The 20,547-nt window shown below is 47.2% G+C and overlaps 2 protein-coding genes across 3 annotated transcripts in view; both read right to left on the reverse strand.

The window, feature by feature from the left end:
- Positions 1–215: 215 nt before the first annotated feature.
- Positions 216–9,217, reverse strand: fgf24 (fibroblast growth factor 24). The gene is made up of 5 exons (XM_062549139.1): positions 8,606–9,217; positions 8,399–8,435; positions 4,944–5,121; positions 2,463–2,569; positions 216–999 (listed from the first exon to the last, which is right to left on the reverse strand). Exons 1-5 carry the CDS (start codon positions 8,635–8,637, stop codon positions 721–723), a joined length of 633 nt encoding a protein of 210 aa, XP_062405123.1. The 5' UTR covers positions 8,638–9,217; the 3' UTR covers positions 216–720.
- Positions 9,218–20,066: 10,849 nt separating this feature from the next.
- Positions 20,067–20,547, reverse strand: part of npm1b (nucleophosmin 1b) — a 27,810-nt gene continuing 27,329 nt past the window's right edge. For both annotated transcript variants that reach the window (XM_062549464.1, XM_062549463.1), the window contains one exon: positions 20,067–20,547. This exon is cut by the window's right edge and continues 1,658 nt beyond it. The gene's annotated coding sequence lies outside the window, so the exon portion shown is untranslated.

Here is a 20,547-nt window from a genome sequence, read left to right on the forward strand (position 1 = left end):
GTCGTACCAAAGACACAGATAAATCTGAGTCCCCAGAGTGTTCAGCACATTCCATCCTGAATGCGCTGTGAGTCTGCATGTCCAGAGGCACATATCCATGGAGAGGGAGAGAGAGAGGCGGGAAGCCCAGCAGGCCGTCCATTGGGGTGGAGTGGGCTGGGGGGGGGGGGGGGGGGGGGGGTCAGTGGAGATGTGGAGGGTTGGGGGGGCCTTCAAAATATTGCACTCAAAGCTGTGCCTTTTCCTAAGGAGAGTGGGTCACATGCTACTGTAGTCTGTCTTCGATTCCACCTCTGTGGTGTCCCAGTTCCAGTGGAAAATGTTGGATCCTTGTTGACTCAGAAAAAAACACAAATTAAACAAACAGGTGTTTTTTTTTGTGTTGGTTGTTTTGATTTTGTGTGACGTGTTCATGCTTGACACTCTTCTCCATCCCAAAGCCTAAGAAGAGACCTTCTGCTGTAAACTTGTCAAAGTGGGAGATTTGAGATTTGTGTTGTCCTCCTTAGTTTGCCCAGTATAAATAACAACGCAGTCACATTAGAACAATTACCACAATCCAGAAACATTCAACAGTTGGGAGATATTCAACGCTCCTGAAATATAAAAATAAAACATCTTTGATTTTTTTTGTTTTTAAATTGTTTTTTTTCGTCTTTAAGTTGTTTAAGGCAAGAGCAGATTTCCTTGGAAACAGTGTGTGCTTGACCATCACTGGCGTCAGTTCGTCTTGGGGTTGGGTTTTAAGCGCCTTGCCCTTCGCGTCCGTTTGGTTACCGTGGTGAAACGGAACTCCTCAAGAGGGTCCACTTTGCCCTGGCGGGAGCGTTTCATGAAATGTACTTCCTGTTGCGTCTGTGCCGTCCGCGAGCCCTTCTTGGGCCGGCCCTTGCGGTTGAAGCCCAGGTACCAGCCTTTGTACTGGGCCGACACCAGCGCCGTGTAGTTGTTCTCCAGAAACTCCTCCACGAAGACACACTCCTGGCTGGCGCCGTGGCGCTGTACGGAGGAGAACAGGGGGGGGGGGGGTAGAACAGCACGTTAGACGCTTACCACCTGCTGTTGCTCATCTCCACACCGTGATTCACACAATCGCCCGAGCTCTCCCGTCTCATTTAAAATAAGTAATGGGGGTGAGGCAATGCCACTTGGCTTGATTTAAAACACCTAGAAGGGTAAACAGCCAACGTCTGAAGAAACCCCACAGAATGAACGGGCTAAGAGTGATTGTTCTGGAATCTTCCCTTTAATCTAGGATGTGGCCAGAGAAACAAGTGCCTCACTAACGTCATATGGACACATATGGATACAGGCAGACATGAATCTTCTACTTGGTTTCAGCTGAGCCAAAGGTGCCTAAGCAAGTTTGGTCTCCTAAGAAATTCTACCCGAGGGATTTCAATGACTTGTGCAATAGGCGGCGTGTGCTGTTAACACAGATCCTTACTGCTGGAGACCTCATTCCTGCCTTATGCATACATTGCAGATCAGTGCAGGCCCCTGCACACACAGGCTCGTGCCAAGAGGGCCCTGAAATTGTGACCCAGCTAGTATTTTTAGTCTGTATCAAACAAGGCAGTGGGAGATGGAATGCACTGGCCACGGTGGGAGAGAAAAAACGTGTTTGCGGTGCGGTGAACACGACAGTATGGAAACAAAACAAGACATTTTCACCAAGGGCCGGCCAGCCAGCTGAAAATGTTCATACGCAGTTTCATTCCCAAATAGAGGGTACCCACACACACACACACACACACACACACACACACACACACACATTTACACACACACACACACACACACACACCATCATCGCTGGAGACTGCACTATAGAGAGTGCTGTTTACATTATATTATGGAAGATTGGTCCATATGAAAGAAAATACTGTTTTGACTTGAGTGACGGATGCTGACGACACACATGATGACGAGACATCAACATAATCTTTTCCTTGTGCTTCTTTTGTGGTTGTCTGGACATGTGTGACGCATTTCACCCTACAATTAGTGTCCACTTTGTTTTGCATGAACAAATCCATCCCTGTCTGTCCTTGACTAGCGCACTATCGGTCAGGTTACAGTAGCCGTGGATAGTGATGCTAGTGATGCTACCAGTCTACGCTACCTGACCACTGGACTGGACAACATCCAGTGAGAGAGTATTGACCAGTGACTAATGAGGCCTCAATGCATTGACCTCCTAATTGCAGTGAACATAAGTCTGTAATTGGTGTATTGGAAGCCAAACAAACAGGAGATTGTGTAACGCCGCCTCTTTCAAATGGAGAGAAAGTATAACAGCCACTGGCTTACAGTATAATAATTTATAAAGGGTGTTTCCATCCCTTACACACACACACACACACACACACACACACACACACACACACACACACACACACACACACACACACACACACACACACACACACACACACACACATTCGGAGGTGTTTTTGTACCTTTCCGATAATTTTCCCATTCTTGTTCATGCAGATGAAGTAGCCACTCTCCTTCCCCTGTATTCGGATCCGGCTCCCGAACGACTCGGTCTGAACGACGAGCAGGGCTGCACGAGAGAGAGAGAGAGAGAGAGAGGGAGAGAGAGAGAGAGGGAGAGAGAAGAGACCAAAGCCATGTTACTAATGGCTCAGAGACATTCCTGCAACGCACTGGCACGGACCACACTAATGATCTCCTCACCTCATCCAGTGCAGAGCAGCGCGGAGCAGAGCAGAGCAGAGCAGCCCAGCGCAGCACATCCCATCCCAGCCATGCGCGGGGAAACGGAGCCGCTCCTAATGGGCCCTAGAGCCATTAGAACGGCCCGCAGTGTAATTATTTATACGCACCAAGCACCCAGAAACAGCTGGCGGAAAACATGGCTGGCAATATGAGGACAGCTGCAGATGGACCAGAGCAGAGAGCCGCAGACACGGCCCGTCTGCCCAGCAGTGGCGGGGATGTGGCCCAGTGCTGGCGTTCATCTGGCACAGTTATGGATGAACAAGAGCACAGTGCCCCAGAGAATGCCCGCCTGCCCAGCAGCCTGGTGTCCAGAGCTGATGCCCCCCCTCAGGCCCAGACGCTGGTGGGGACTTGGCCCGAGCCTGGGGCTTATCTGGCCCAGTTGGACTACATACAGACCCAGTCAGCTGGGAGGCATGGTTTAAGGTGCCCTCCTCTTTCTCACAGTCTCTCTTTCCCCTCCTCTCTCTCTACCTCCCTCTCTCTCTTCCCTCCTTCTTTCTCCTGTTTAGTCACCTTTGTTTCCCCACTCGGCTCTGGAGAAGGGATCTGCCAAGCTTCTCGGAGCGGTTGAGATCCCTTGGGATTGGGTTTCAAGTTGCCTTCAGTCTGTGCTCACTCAATCAAAAAGTTAAGATGATCCATTTGTTTAACACACTGGGCTATTCAGCATTGTTCAAAGGAGAAGGGGAGGGTGGAGAGGGTTCTGTGTGTGTGTGAGAGTGTGTGTGTGTGTGTGTGTGTGTGTGAGAGTGTGTGTGTGTGTGTGTGTGGTGGTGGTGTTGGGGGGGAGGGGGGGTTGTGGGAGTCACTAAAATCGTCCCCCTCAAAAAACACCAAGCAGAGAGCAGTGAGTGGGAGAACCAGTTTGAGCGGAGTGCCTCTGTCAATGGACGCGAGAGGCCATCTTTCTGTCTGGCGAGAACTGCGCAGAGATGAAAGCTGAAACATATGCAAAGGCCGTGCATTGGAGCCACGTTGTTATGAATACAAATGGGAGAGGTGATGGGGAGGGGAGGGGAGGGGGGCTCAGAGAGCCTGGAGACCCCTGGCCTGTGCGTGCACTCTCATGACACACTATGCACGGCCATTCTGTGCTGAAGGGCTCCAGTGAGAGGCCACCTCCACACCATCACCCACCTGTCTGTGAGGCCCAGTCCTCAGGCAGAGCCAGCACCGTGTCAGGGTTTAACCTTTCGCAGTGTTGTTACAAGCAAAGGAGATCAATTATCAACCACAAAATACCAACTCTCTACCATGTAGAGTACTTTGATGGGATTATGAAATGATATCACAAGCAGTTTTATGTCCCCCATTGTTCTCACTGAGGTGACTAAAGTTTGGCCTTAACGTGGAGATGAATACAGTCCCAAGTCCTTCAAAAACCCTGAACCTGATCATGTATCTTTTAGGAGCTCTTAGTTAAATGATCTGAACCAGAGCTAACGTCTTCCCTGACTCGCTCTCAATCAAAACGAATAGTTTGTGAAGAATCCTTTCTTATCTTTTAAGCATCATTTAAGCCAAGGATAATCCAAAGGACCTCTGTTGCCTCAAACATCAGGAAAACTGATGTTTTCCTACGTAGATAGCATACAACTGTCAAACAGCAACTCTAGTGCCATATCGTATAGTTCACAAGCAAAAGTGAAGAGTGAAGTATCACTCTAAAGTGAAGTAGCCGTGGATGCAACTGTCTGCCAGTTCCAGCTCCAATAGACACAGAATTATCACTTCATAAACAGCACAATAAAAAAGCTACTGCTTCACCCAGACGGCATCAGGCGGCGCCAGAGCAGCGCCACACATCTGCTCCCATTCACTGAGCCCAGCAGCAGTGCCTCGTGCATACCACAGGTGGCTCACCCAGCGCCAGCGGGGCGCCCTGGGCACAGACACGCGGCTGCCATCAGCCAAATGGACGCCTGCCCCCAAGCCTCAGCGCTCACCTGATCCAACCTCACTGAGCAAGTCCAGCAGTGGCTCACTCCTATGTCCAGTATGAGGTCCCAGAATGCCGTGCCCCCCATGGCAAAGAGCAGCACCGCAGGATAAGCCTCGCTATAGGGCTCTACTAGGCTGCTGCAGGGAAAGACACCCATTTGCGCCCGCTGCTGTGTGGCACGGTGGCATTATTCATGGCAAAAGAGAGGTGCGTGTGGACTACTAGACGCGGCGCAGCAACGCTCCCGTACCGTACTTGCTCCCGTCGTCTCCGTTGGCGTTGATCTTCTTGCCCAGGATCTGCACGTGCTTGCCGGTGGTGCGGCTGTAGAGCTGGTAGCTGCGCGTCTGCTTGCGGCTCAGCTCGTCCGGGTGCTTGGTGTGGTTCTCGATGATGATCCGGAAGTCAGGCGCCGTCTGCTGGGACTCCTGAAGAGGGAGCACAAACAACAACAACAATCGGCCATAAATCGTCTGAGACACGCCAGGGTCTTAAGGGACCATCCATCCCCCTCATCTAAAAACAGATCCTCTACAGTCAACCGTTACATAACACATGTCAGCCTTAAAGCAGTGAGCCCTTCTGCATGGCACCAAAGCCCTGCAGCTCAGGCGAGGGCTCAGCTAGCATTGAGGGGAAATGGAGCATGATTGGGACATGTTTCTCTCGGGTGCTATTCCGAGCCCAGGCAGGCAGGCAGGCAGGCAGGCAGGCAGGCAGGCAGGTGAGCAGGAGGTGCCAGGAGACAAGTTGTGAAACCACTACTCCGTTTCCAACAGCAAGCCACTACCAATTATACACCTGAAGCATCCAGACCTGTTACACTATCATCAAACAAATATCCGCCCCAGGATAGAATCCGGCTCATAAATCAGACACACACACACACACACACACACACACACACACACGCTCGTGGGAGCATATTCTTTCAGCACAACACACACTCCCATTCAGAAACTTCTCACTTTATGTCTCTCTTCATTGGCCCTGTCTTTCCAGCTACCTGAGAACCAAGAATGAAAAAAAGAAAAAAAAAAAAACTTCCAGTCATCCCAAAGCATGTCTGCAAGTCTGTCATCCATGTCATGTACGGAGGAATGGGGAAGAAAGGTATACTTTCAAAGCCCCTGGAATCTCAATTCGAGCCAATCTCCATCTCCCCTGCTGTATCGAGCAGTAATTACATAGTAATGGCCTTTTATGTGGCCTCTCTCAGGTGGCTAATTATATACACATTACATCCTCTGACTCGGTGTTATTTTAACCTCAGCAAATTAATGACATTTAGTGACTGAGAGGGGAAACGTGCTCATGCTGGAGGAGAGGAAAAACTCTAGCGCCTAACTCTGTACTTCCACTTTTTCCACAAACTAGTTGTTAAATAAGATTACTCTGTACAAAAAAAGGTGTTGTGGGTTTTTGAGATTGGTTTACAATGCATTTCATAAACACTTTGTTAGCTATGAATATGTATTTATTAAATGATCACATCCTTCCATCCACAAATCCAAATCCAGCATTGAAACGTGCCATTGGGAAAGCGCAGAGAAACCAAAGTCCCTTTTTGTGTGGATAAGAAACAGATCCTCGTTCATACGGCCTTCCTCCTACCAGCACTTCCCCACACATGATCCCTTTTACTGACAGCAAAACAACTTTCCTTAGCGCAAGAAAACGCACAGACAACGGCGAGAGCCATAACATCCACAGCCCATCAACAACAGCCCCTGCAACAGACACCCAGCCAGCCTGGGAGCCCTCGGCCTCTCTGTGCAGGATCCTATCAAGATCCTGGCCATTTCCCCTGCTCATCTCCAGCCCACACAAGAGCCAGTGATAGGAGTCAGGAAAGGGGGGAAAAAAGAAAAGTTCACTTCTGAGGGATTTGTACTCAAATCTCCCCATCTCTAAACAAACACAGAGGTGTGTTTCGTAGACAGTTGCATCTCAACAAGAAAAGGAAAAAAGGCAAGCCTATGCAGAGAGCGGAGGCTAAAGCCATGCGAAACATCTCCCCCCTCCATTTTTTTATCAAGCTGTCGCTCTTCAAAGACAACATAGCGAAATGGATATCACTGCAACTTCAAACGATTGGCACTATCCCTGCTAAGAAGCTCAGCGCCGTCTCTGCCTCAGAGAGGACCTAAGCCAGCATAGCGGCCTTACAAAGTCTAAAAGTGACTCGCCATTTTGCTCAAAATCTTCTCCCATTCATTTTAAAAACCAACCAACATAAATCTTTTCATTATTATTATTATTATTATTATTATTATTAATAATAATATCATTACTATTATTTGTTTAATGTGAATAAAAACAAAAGTCCCCAACTGAAGCACCCATAGCAAAACTCAATGAGAGCAATCAGGCATGTGGAAGGACACATGTATATGGCCTATCTGACCAGGCAGAAAGCTGCAATTAAAGCACTAGTATTGTAATTACTGGCACAAAGGGAGAGGAATCAGACGGCCTACACTACGCTGTTGTTTGTGCCAACTCCTTTGGAACAAACTGAGCACATAGCGTTACATAACCCAGTTGTGTCTCATTTTCTTCAAATCAAGGCTTTTGTTCATTATTTGAGGGGTGTCTTTGTAGATGGCCCTTTTATTATGAGATACTAATGCAAGGTTTTATAATGACATGGCCTTGACCCATTTGCTATGGAAAATGAGTCTGTCACTGAGGTGTTTGCTTGTACATGTACATATGGGTATTTTGTCCTTGGTCTCATGGTTTGGTGTTAGAGATTCATTATTTGGTTTACAGGATGTCTTTCAACCATTCTTGAGGAAAACGATTTGCATTATGGTCACAGGGCTCCCACTCATACTCTGGAGAATGTTTCAGATAGCTCTCCTAATGAAGACTACAATTAATCAAGAATAATTAGTGCAAATTATTTGATTTTAAAAACAAAATGTCTACCACATATCCTTATCCTATCCATCTTGACTATATGTCACATCACTCTATATTATGAATAATTTATGCTTTTGGGATACTTGTTATTGTCCCCTGCCCTGCCTGGAATACAAGCATATTCTACAAGTTACTGCATTCATTTATAACTGTATTAACTCACACAATTAATGAAGAGCTATATCAAGAAATCCTCTACATGATCTTTTAAAACTGTCATTATCATATTGCCCTTTATTTTGGGCAAAGCACATTTACAAATACTAAATATATGATGATAACTTAACTATCTAGAATGATTGCTTGTCCAATAGGCTACTCGTGCGTAAAAATGTAGACGTTGTTTTAACGCACAAACGAAAGATTTTCGAGTAAACCCAGTACGCCCATTTTTAAAAAACATTAACATGTTGTGGATGTGATAGTTTTACTTCCCTATTTTACTGTACGTGCAGAAAGCTATTAGTGTCTGACTAACAGAACCACATAGGCTACAAAACGGCATATAAAATCTTATTTATTTTTTCCAAAGTTGATTCAATTATAAACTTGGTCACTAAATAAATAGACTACCCTGAAAATCCCAGTGAATATGAAAATTGCTAAACTATTTTGATTGTGTTAACGATATTATTATTATTATTATTATTTTAAATATTTCCAACACAACTCAGATTATTATAGTATAGAGGTCACAAATGTCGGATGCATCCACAAAACCATGCTTATGCGTTACTCCCGGCACAACCGCGAGATTGAAAGAATTGACAGGCTTACCTGCAGCTGGAAGTAGAGGACCAGAAAATGTAAACACCTGAAGGGACGGGGAAGAGAGAGAACAGGAGGGGTAAATCAAGAGTAGGCCTAATTACACTAAATAAATATGTACCTTGTCGGCATCAGAAAGCTGGCTTTTAGCGACTTCTATTGGCAAGAATGTACGAGCCTTAGGAATCGAAAGGAATTAAAAAATGGAATCCTTACACGTAGATGAACCTTGAAGGTAGCAAAGACATCTTGACTTGCTCGAATACACCTGTTTCCACAGTTTGAAGCCCCGAGAAACGCCGAAGAAAGCCCCGCCAGTCTTCTTATACAAAGAATCCCGGAGGAGCTTTGGAATCCCAGTGTGATGATAAATAGATGAAGCACAACTGCGCCTCTGTAAGCAACATTAGGTGCTTCCTTGTTCAAAAAGATCGATCCAGTGGAATAAGTGTAGTCTACAAATAAGTTTCCACCTCCCCGAAACCCCTCGATCCACGGTCCTCTGTAGGGTGGACGCGGCGCGGAAAGGTTCAATTTGCCCCTTGTTCCACTGAGCGCACCTCTGTCCTCCCAAGGGTGCTGCTCCAAAGATCAGAGAAAGCTCAATTCCGCCCGTAGCTGCAGGGGACATCTAAATGTACACCTTGCATATATGATCTTATTTCAGCGGAGTTCGCGGTGAATAAACTCAAAGAACAATTCTATAGACCGACCAAACCTGTCAAAAAAGACACGCCGCGATTAATGCCTCGTCTTGGGTTGAAAGTTGACGCGTATCCAAACGGTGTTCGTATAAAACCTTATTCAGAGCTGCGACGGGTCCTTGTAGCACGGATGATGGTGTAACGCCTGTCAATGAAGTATCTGCCGCTAAGGATTTGGGCACAGTGAGGTTTTTTGTTGGTGGTGGGTGGAAACTTGTCAGCGGTTTGCACCTGATAGGGTAATCTTTGAGAGACCATCAGTTTTGGGAGAGTTTTTTTCCTCGCTCAAGTGATTGTGGCAGGGCAGTTGCTTTCAAAGGAATACGAATTTCTTGGTTCAGTGGAATACGAATTTCTTGGGTTTCTCCTTCCTCTGCGATTTCATTTGATTTCAATGTCATTTACAGCGTATTCGTGAGTTGTTGCGTGCAAAATTGCATATGACAAAATACCAGTCTTAATCAGTTCAAAGTTTTAATGTCTTAATACGTCTCAAATCTTTCTAAAATTATTGTTATTCGCATTTCATCATTATCATTATTAATAACCTGAAAGTTAATACATTTTTCATTATATCCTGTAGACGTGTTTACATAATCAAGACGCATCAGTCAGGCTGAATACAGGCTTTGCAGCTTGTTCTTCAAATAATCCGAAGTGAGCTTGTTGGTCGACTTCCCTTCTCCTCGGGGTCTTTATTGGACCTCCTGGCGTTTGTTGATTCTGCGTTGCTTTCCCAGACACCATTGAGATGCAAGTTGTTGTCAAACTCGATTTTTTTGTCAATATTGTGCTATAATTTACGCATTTAAATGCCCGGGAGGTGTGAATGCCTCTAAAGCCACCCAAATTCGCTCAGTCAAGATCCACTTTAGGTTTACCACCCGTCGATCTCAGCCACTGGGTGATTCGCGTTTATTCTCACATTGGATTTAAAAGCTTCCTTTTACGCTAACTGTCCTTTAGGCATGAGTTCCACTTGACAAGAGCACCTCGACAACAGCCTGGGGTAATTAGTTAAAAGATATATTAGCATTACTGCGCGGCTCTAAAGAAATTACCTGCATGCACATATCCATTCGGCACATAACATTAAAATTAAAATCAACAACCTATGTCTAATATAAACAGGCATTAGTCCACGCTTTGCTTGTGTGTTTTCATCAGTTTACCTGAGGCATCAGTTTGGTGGCTCTCCAAAATGCTTATCAGCAGACAGATGGAATGAAGGTTGAAGCGTTGCCTGGAATATGTGAATGACAGAGATGGGAAAGTGATTAAACCGACGCGTATTATAAACAACAATTATGGCGCAGCACCTTAATTCCAGCATTGTGAAATCAGTTAGCATGTCTAGTGTTGAGGCCTGCGATCAGCCTTCAGCATGCAAAATAAATCAGTGGCAATGACACACGGGCTACGCTTCATGCGTCCATTCACCTCCAGAAATAAATCTCCGAGAACCATCCAACACAAACAGTATGAATAAATCAATAAAATCGTAAAACATATACATCCTCAGGAAAGGACATTTATAATTTACGAAAACTACTTGATGTGAAATGCCACCAGAAACCAACAATTACTGGTTCATCTTAAAGATTGGTCTGTTGACAGACAATGGAATAACACGTTGGTTAATTAAAAACATCTACCGAGATTAAGTATGGGTTTATTATAAATACATAAATCCTAGCCTAAATAAACATCAGCAACTATTGAGTCCCTGTATTATGTAGACTGGGATTATGGTAATTATTGACATGGAAATAAATCCAGGAATTTATTTCTATAAAACACTGTTGACAGAAACATTTGACTTTGTTCTAAATTAACCATTGAATTAAGTGTTGGGCGAATAAACCATTTACTTGCAAATAAAGGAAATTCTGTCTTCGGTTTACATCACAACCGAAAAGAATAACAGAATAACATTGTTAACATTGTTAAATCCACAAGGTTTCAACAGCTTTCAGCAATATCCTCAGAAAGGGAACATTTTGTTAAATCATCTGTTAAGATTGTCTGTTGAACAGCAGGACAACACACATTTTTCTCCAGTTAAAGTTTACTCTCTTGGTTTGGAAGGGTTTGTGGATTATTGATTATCAGGAATGTGGAGGGAATCGCATCTGTGAAGTTCAATGAGGGGAGTTGGGGAGGGGCAGGGGTGTGTGTGTGTGTGTGTGAGGGGGGGGGGGGGGGGGAGGAAACCCTGCTTCCAGGGGCGGTCACACACAGTTGTTCAAAGGCTTACGAGACCTTTTAAACCTGACAAAAGAACTTTGCAGTTCTATAAGTAAAGCCCAGTATCCTACATTAGTGTCAGAATCCACCCCCACCACCCCCCATCTCCGTCCCCAGCATCCCTCATCAACTCCACCCTTTTCTCTCCTCCCGGCCCACAGACACTTTCATCTCTGACACAAACACATCCACAGAACGGATGGAGGGGGGGTAAGAGAGAGGCGTGAGAGTGGAGTGAGTGTGTGTGTGTGTGTGTGTGAGAAAGAGAGAGAGAGACAGAATGGGGGGTATCTGCATCTCATTCAGTGCTGTAGGTGAGTTTTGTGGCCTAGGAGAAAGTTCCCATCAGACCATGTGTGTCCAGTTGGAGCCAGGGCTGTGTGTGTGTGTGTGTGTGTGTGTGTGTGTGTGTGTGTGTGTGTGTGTGTGTGTGTGTGTGTGTGTGTGTGTGTGTGAGTGTGTGTGTGTGTGTGTGTGTGTGTGTGTGTGTGGAGGCTGCTGGGGGCACACTTCATACATCCCCCTCCATCCACAAAGGAAAAAGAAATTCAGACCCACCCCATTGAAAGCAAGTTAAGCAAAAGCTAACACCCAACTATACACACCACCCTAAACACCAGCAAACTAACACACCACCCTAAACACCAGCAAACTAACACACTACCAAACAAACACCCAACTATACACACCACCCTAAACACCAGCAAACTAACACACCACCCTAAACACCAGCAAACTAACACACTACCAAACAAACACCCAACTATACACACCATCCTAAACACCAGCAAACTAACACACCACCCTAAACACCAGCAAACTAACACACTACCAAACAAACACCCAACTATACACACCATCCTAAACACCAGCAAACTAACACACCACCCTAAACACCAGCAAACAAACACACTACCAAACTAACACCCAACTATACACACCAGTAAACTAACACCCAACTATACACACCAGCAAACTAACACACCACCCTACCCTCCACCAAACTAACACACAACTCTACACTCCAGCAAACTAACACGCCACCCTACCCTCCACCAAACTAACACACAACTCTACACTCCAGCAAACTAACACACCACCCTACCCTCCACCAAACTAACACACAACTCTACACTCCAGCAAACTAACACGCCACCCTACCCTCCACCAAACTAACACACAACTCTACACTCCAGCAAACTAACACGCCACCCTACCCTCCACCAAACTAACACACAACTCTACACTCCAGCAAACTAACACCAGGCTACCCACCAGCAAACTAACACACCACACACCTGCAGACAAATACACCAACCTACCCACTATAGCAAACTCTCCCCAGTCACCGGAGAGCACACAGGCAACACACTGTGTGTATGTGTGTGAGCCAGTGAGTGAGTAAGTGGTTGAGTGTGTGTGTGTGTGTGTGTAGGAGCGCATGTGGGGGGTCACGGCAGGGTCATGGCAGAGTGGTGTGAGAGGTGGGTGAGCGGGAGAGAGCGCGGAGGGACGCGAGTGTGGCGCGGCCTTGATGCCCCTGGAGGGCACGGAGGGCACTGAGGAGCGACACGAGCGCTCATCTGTCGCCCATCACACATTCTCCTCATGGAATCATTTACAGCAACCACTACCCCCACCCCAAACACACACACACACACACACACACACACACACACACACAAATAAACACTGTTTGCAGTTAAATGAGGCCTGACATGTTTAGTAATATAGGTGAGTGCATGTGTGTGTGTGTGTGTGTGTGTGTGTGTGGTGGAGGTGCAGCAGATAATTAAGCCGTCATTCCAGCACAAACCGCCGCTTACATACAGAAAGCATTTACAGATCCCTTTAGCCCACCTCATAGGCTGACGTTAATGATGACATCTCCCCTAACGGTTGCACTGCCGTCCTAAAGCTGTCTGAGAGCATGAACACTCTCTAAGGATCCTTGGCGGCTAGTTGCTAACATATGTCTTAATTCTCATGACTGCATGCATTTCCATGGCTCACTTAGCTCTTCTCGTCTTAATGATTCATTTAGAGAATTGTCTAAGGACAAGGGGTTAATAGATGTTAAATATCCAGCTGCCGCACTATTACACCAAAAGACACTCTTAAAACATACACGACACACATGCACATATACAAAAACGCACGCACGCACGCAGGCATTCATACACACACACACACACACATACACATACTCAAACACACACACACACACACAGAGAGAGAGAGCGCATAAGTAAAACAGCACTATAGGAGGGGAAAAGGGACTATAATTGGGCCATACAGAGCCGAGCTGTATGGAGTATGTGGGTCTGTAGCTCCGGCTAATCACCTGGCTTAAATTTGGCTCTGCCCTGCGTCAGTGTTGAGATACACAGGGACCGAGACTTTGGGAAACAGCGTGACTCAAACATGGGCGGGAGAGGTGCCGAGGTCACCCAGCCAATGATGTCATTGTTTTGTTTTCCTTCTCAGCAAGTGTGAAGCAAGTGCAAAACATGTCCAGAACAATTTAACAAGTCATCGGAAAAGCATCATGCGGAAACGTCTTTAACTTCACTTCACTTCGTTGAATTGTGTGATGATGACAATGATTACAATCAGAATTCTCTATATTTAAATACGTTACACAGACACCAGACACACTATCATCATCAAGCTTATCATGTCCCATTTCAAGAGGACTGACTTATTGTTGTGGGATTTTATGTTCGTTGTTAAATATCCAAAATATGCTCTCGCTTTCTCACTGCACAGAAATACAAAACACACAATTGCATGCTGACATTTGGGCAGAACAGGTGTATGTACACACACACACACACACACACAGACACAGACACAGACGCATGGACATAATCACACCCAATCACTCTTTCTCTATCTTGCATGCATGCAGCACATACACACACGTGCATGGACTCAATCACACACACAATCACTCTTTTTCTCTCTCTCTCTCTCTCTCTCATGCGCGCACACACACACACACACACACAGGGTTCTGGTGCGTTCTGTCCAAAAAGTTCTCATTGTCCCTCAGTGCTCTTCTCTGGACCTCTCCTGGACAGATGGTGCTCCGTGTGTGTGTGTGTTGGGAGTACAAGAAGCCACAAGTAGAGCAGAGCAGAGCAAAGTGGTATGTGTGTGTGTGTGTGTGTGTGTGTGTGTGTGTGTGTGTGTGTGTGTGTGTGTGTGTGTAGCAGCATGGCGCGGCACAGCGGAGTGAGCAGCCCCTACCTGCAGTGGCACTGGAGGCCAGCGGCCGGCCGGTCCATTCCTCCTCTCTAACACGTCTACAGAGCCACCGCCACCGCCGCACCCCCTTTGTTCTGACAATACACAAACGGCCATTCAAATGTGGACTCTGTAATCAGTGAAATACTGGCCTCCGGGCTTTTTCAGCAGGGTGAGGGGTGTGTGTGTGTGTATGTGTTGGGGGCTGCGGGGGGGGTGGGGGGGGGGGGGGGGGGGGGGTGGGTAAGGGGCGAAAGAGGAAGAAAAAAAATCCATCCATGACCAATCAAGTCTCTAACTACCTGTCTGGCCTTTATGCAGCAGATGTTATTTGGGAGGGTGGAGGAGCGGGTTCCAGATGTAGGATTTAGGGTTCTACAAAGACTTGAGATTGGTGCCATCACTTAAACTAGATTGCTAAAGATGCATGCAGTTTCTGCAAAGTGCTTGGAACCTACTTCAAAGTTTCATTGTGGAGTCTATGGTCAAATGTGCAGGGATTTGCATTGTGGAGTCTATGGTCAAATGTGCAAGTTGTCGACTCCCCTGTGTGTGGCACTCATCAAAACAAACAAAGAATGGTTTTCCAAATAGTGACCAAACTTATATAACATTGCATGTAGCATATGCATCGTCAGAGAAAAGAAAATCAGCCTGCTGTCGGTGATCAATGTCACTTTTCTGCGCCTTTAAAATATGCCATAGGGGGAGGGAGGGCACTATGCAGGCTCATTTGTATTGCTTATCTCCAAGCCCAAAGTGTTCTTAACAGCAACAGCATGCTGTTAAATGGGGTTCAAAAGCCTGCTGGGCGGGTCAGGAGAGTTCTCTGCCATCTCCTTTAAAGAGTGTGGAGTCTTTTTCAAATGTATTTACCTGACATACACTATATCCTCTTTGTTATTGTAAAGTCTACAATTTCTTGTGAACGTGCCTGCGCACCCTGCTTTAAACAGCTGAACGCTGTTGAGACGATAGACAGAGGTAATCGCATGGGCACAGAAAGGCCACAAATCATATGGCCTGTCACAGACCATTTAGCCCCAAATGGGCTACATACATCTTGATAAGAGCCTGCGCTGCAGACGTACTCCTGCCGACGAGAGATCGAGCAAAAGTTCTCATCTCTCCACAGGTGCCCCACTCCCAAGCCTCTTCCAGACAGCATTTGAAGTGCAACATTGCTCCAAACCTCAAGGGCTGCAATCACAGGCTAATACAAACTCTTTTCCCTCTCTTTTTTCCCCTCCCTCTCCTGCTCGTAGAGAGATGTAAGGGAGTGACAAATTGCCCCTGTTTTAACTCACTGCATCATGAAAGGCCGTTTAGTCAAATGCCTGTTTAAGCCGCAGGCCTGGGGTGATGCTAGGATGGCTGGAGATTCGGAAGGGGGGAAACTACAGGGGATCTTTCCGAGGCAAATGAAGGATCTCCAGCTTTTTCTTCCCTCACAATTACAAGTCATTAGGGGAGGAGAATGTGTCATGTTGTTAGTGCTCTGACAAAACCTCACCGTGATCAGGCAGCTTGTATTTTCATGTAAACACTCTAATGTTATTCAGCAAAAGCATTATGCGAGAGCAGACTAAGACAGGCCTGCATTAAACTGTGCATAGCTGGGAGGAGATGCCATTTAAACCCAGTGAGTCATGCCACAGGATATTACAGGAAGCTCAGAAAGAGACACATTTAGCTTTCAGGAAGCACAAATGAAGCAATGGTGTACATGTGTGGTCACTTTAAGGGGCCTATACGTTAATTGTCCATGTCTGACAGTGGACACAGTGGTCCTAGGGCCAAGGCCGTAGACAACCAGCGCTGGCTTGGACGGGTGCTGTAGAGCTGCAGAGCGGGACTGTTCCCTGCGTGTGTGTGCACGGCGCTTTGGTGAAGCAGCCCTGGGTTTCTAGTGGGTCGAGGAATGCAGCACACATCTCTGCCATAGCCAGCCGCGGATGTAATGCGCTCGCTCGCGTGTCGGCGCATGTCGAGGACAGCGCACCTCCTCTCGTTTTTTAATCACCTCTGGTCTAGTGCTGCATCAACGCGCCCTGTTTATCCAACCGCAGTGGCACGGCGAGAGCCACGCCAGGCGGGTCTCACCACGCGGCACGCCACGCTTGTCTTGTGCCACTTCCCCTCACTACAACACGCTTCATGTGGTTTCCTACAGCGCCGTCCACGTGATGACAGTGGCTTGGACGAGCCGTTGAAATGCAGACGTTTGCAATGAATGTACTTGTGAACCATCTGAAATGAGGAGAAAGGATACAGCTTTGAGAGGTCTGGATGTCAAACGTGTAGTGCTCTGCATGGGGAGGGAAAACAAGCCTGACAATGACAATGATGGCTTCCTCCTGGGCTAATATAAACATACCAGCATGATCACTTCTTCCCCCCTCGGGCGACTGTATTGTTCCAGTTCCATTTTGAAAGCTTTCCACAAATGCTTCAAATATTTCCTTCATTTTTCCCCTCTTTTTTTATCTAGCTAGTATCTAGGTGATGTGGTAACGTGTCACTTTTGAAGACTCTCCCCTCTCAAAAGGTTTCACAACAAACAACATGGAGCGCGAAGAGAGGCAGGCCAAGACACACCGTACTCCTCAAACGACTTGTCAACTGACAATAAGCAAACGCATGGGCCAACCAAAGAGAGCAGATATTAAAATGTCACACGGTGCAAAACTTACTGAGGACAGCGAGGCCAACTGCGCTCACACCGCACCCAAAGCTTGGCTCGGCGAGCTCGTAGACTCTGAGAGCGACTAAAAGAATGATCACAATGACAGTGTAATATTAAACAGCCATTTTTTACTGGCCTGGCACTGGGAGAACGGCCCTGTCACAGGCCATGCCCCCGCTCACCAAAAAACCCCTGCAGGGAACATGGAAGCACTGAGTCATGACTGAGCCTTTTACAAGACCATCGGGGTTCGATATGAGAGCAAAGAGCTCATCTGGCCGCTCCAGCGAGACATAAAACAGACAAAAGGCATTTTTGTGGCGCATCTGGATTTTGGGCTCTAACAATGTTTTGCGAGACAGGCCGATCACCATGTTTCATAATTGCTCCTGCAGCTCAGCCAAACTCCAGCGCACTGGTGCTCTCTCCGTGGCGGCCTGGCATGGCCCATCTGTTCTCATGCACGTCAGCAGCCACGGAGAGATGGGCCTGGAACGGTGTAGAGCTTGGCCACCGCTAGCTGCTTAATTGTTCCTTCTGCTACTAGAGCCAGATTGCTCACCCCTCTCTTTCTTTCTTTTCTTTCTTTCTTTCCCTCTTGCTCTTGTCCTCCAGGTAGCAGCGAGTGGGAGCTGAGAGGGAAAAGATTGCATAATCCCTACCCTGGGAATGGAAAAAAGGAATGCCTGAAGTATGAGAGTAGTATGCTAATCATTCTGAAACTATTGCATTGGAATCCACGTAGGGACAAAGAGCCGTCTCACTGAGGGGAAAAAAAGACAAGGGGGGTTCAAGTCGCGTTCAAACCCAAAAAGTGGTGATGGCTTTCCAATCCCTGCCTCTGCCTCCACCATTCAAAGCAACAGGCTCTCTGCACACACAGTGGCACTACTCAGCGAGGACAGCTCTGAGGTCTCCCCTTGGTGTGGTTCACCACCACTTCCACACCTGTTTTCACCACCTCGGGCAGGTGATTGTGGTCAACACTCCTTACGCTGCGGTCATAGGTACTCCAAAGCGCCTTTGTTCACTGAAACCGCAAGCAGCTTTCACCCCCACAGCCCGCCCGCCCGCCCGCCCGCCCCAGTCCAGCCCTTGCTGGTGGAGGAGAGCTAGATAGGGGCCCAAGTCAGAGCGCACCTCTCCCACAGGGGCGGGGGCGGCCAGAGGGGTGCCTGTGCCTGTGTCTGTGTGAGAGAGGCACTGTGTCCAATGCGCTGAAGACCTCTCCAGGCGCCGCTGATTTCCGTGTTTCGGGAGTCCGCGTGTCCTCGTCCCGACCGACTCGCATAGCTCACATTGCGCACATTGCCCTGGTCAGCGCAGCGGGCAGCGGGCAGCAGGCACGCTCCGCACCTCGCCGCACGCCACCGCTCTCCGCAGGCACCAGGCTCCAGCGCTCCAGAGGCAGCTCCAGCGGGAGGAAGGGGAAGTGGAGGGCAGGAGCCAGCGTCTTCACCTTCACGCACAGGTAAACACCTGTCCACATCCCCGAGTGCTGAGATGACACCAGAACAATGCTGAGGAGGCAGGAACATGTCCTGGAACATTTCCTACCAGTCACCAACTACACACACACACACGCACACTAAACACACAGCCTGTCAGCACAAGAGCTGTTAGTGATCAAACAATTCAACAATAAAGCAGTCTAAGCACTGGTCATTTGATCAGCAGAGCTTACGCACAAGAGGACATTTACCATTAACTTTCATTGTCTGGGCTGGCATTCAAGGCTAAATGCTTCCAAGTCGACAGGTCCCCTCCCTCCCCCTCCCTCCCTCCCTCCCCTTCCCTTCATCCCCCACCTCTCCCTCTCCCTCTCCCTCCCTTCTGGCCCTGGAGCGACGGGAGTCTAGCCCCAGCCTGGAATTCTCCTCACCAGCGGAGCGCGGGGGATTTCCACACTGCCTCCGAGCCCCAGCCACCAAACGCGCACGGCTGCGTCACTCTGCCTCCAGCCTCCTGCGGCCTGCCAGCACTTCCTGGTTACCAGACGTGATGTGATGGGCAGCGCTGCCTAGGAGACGGGCTGGAGGGAGGGGTGAGGTGGGGTGAGGTGGGACCTGATTCCAGGTAGTGCTTAATTAATGGGCTGCTCTGCACCACGAGTGGGACTCTGCCCTTTCTCCCATCAGAAAGTGTTATTCATTATCGCCACCATGTGGTGAGGGACACCATGCCCACCGCTCACGCATCGCCTACTGTCCACACTGGGAAAAACAACAACAATAATTAGTCAATATAACCTTTGTTTTTCTTTTAAAATAAGAACAACAAAAAATGCAAGACTGCTTGTTCCTCCTTGCTAGAACATTTGCTTGATTATTAGCGAGCCTTGTGAACACGAGTTGGGGTGAGGCAATCACTGTCAATTGGTTCTCCAGACTCAAAATCTACAAATTGTTTCCACCCACGTTAATGTAAACACTGAGATGACAGATCATGTTATTACAGAGGCCAGACACCAGTTTCGCAGCCATTGGTTATGCAATGTGTCTTAAGGTCAAACGCACGCTACAAATGCTAAAGTCAAAAAAGAGAGAGCACATGTTTAGCCATCTACCTGTTATAGCAATCAAAGCACATTAAGGAAGTAATCTACGATGCTATAAGGATCCATCAAAATGGTGAATGGGGTTACTGTTGGGAGTCTGAGTGATGTGTTCAGCATATGACTGCTCTCTAAGAGACGCATGTGCTGCCAAATGGCCTTTTTCCCCCCTAATGAAAAGAACCTTTGTGACAAACGCGTCAATTCACACACACTTTCAGAAAGAAGAAATGCCAATCAGAATCATTACATTTTATTTATGTATGCTGAAATTAAAAAACATTTTTAGAAAAAAAAATGTTTGCGGAACAAGCCAAGCATTAACAAGACACCCAATCATACCCAATCCTCCCCCTTTAGGATGGCCAGAGAGAATGGACACTGTGATTGCTTAGATATTTCCAGCAGGGCTGGAGGGGCTTCAACTTCAGCAGGTACATCTAAGTCACATTTAACCATTGCAGGAGGAAAAGTCTACCCTGGCATGATCATATTCTATTCTATAAACCTACTGTTGGGCATCAAACATCAACAACATCTGACCAAATCTGAGCTGAACTCATTTCATGTTAACTGATTTTTAACAGAGTTTTAAGAAGTCAAAACAAATGACAAAAAAGCAACAACATAAAGACAAGCATATATCATTTCACTGTCCCTTTGCCATGACAAATTTCAAAACTCAGATTTTCTGTGAATCGATTGTGTCCGTTACAAG

The sequence above is a fragment of the Sardina pilchardus genome, chromosome 11 (assembly GCF_963854185.1).
Source record: "Sardina pilchardus chromosome 11, fSarPil1.1, whole genome shotgun sequence".
Classification (NCBI taxonomy): Eukaryota; Metazoa; Chordata; class Actinopteri; order Clupeiformes; family Clupeidae; genus Sardina; species Sardina pilchardus.

Excerpts from the sequence above, each read along its gene's own strand:
- fgf24 (XM_062549139.1), bottom strand. The coding sequence starts at position 8,637 with ATGTCTTTGCTACCTTCAAGGTTCATCTACGT. Across the intron at positions 8,436-8,605 it reads CCTTCAAGGTTCATCTACGT|GTGTTTACATTTTCTGGTCC; the intron begins GTAAGGATTCCA and ends CCGTCCCTTCAG. Across the intron at positions 2,570-4,943 it reads AGACGACGGGAGCAAGTACG|CCCTGCTCGTCGTTCAGACC; the intron begins GTACGGGAGCGT and ends TCTCTCGTGCAG.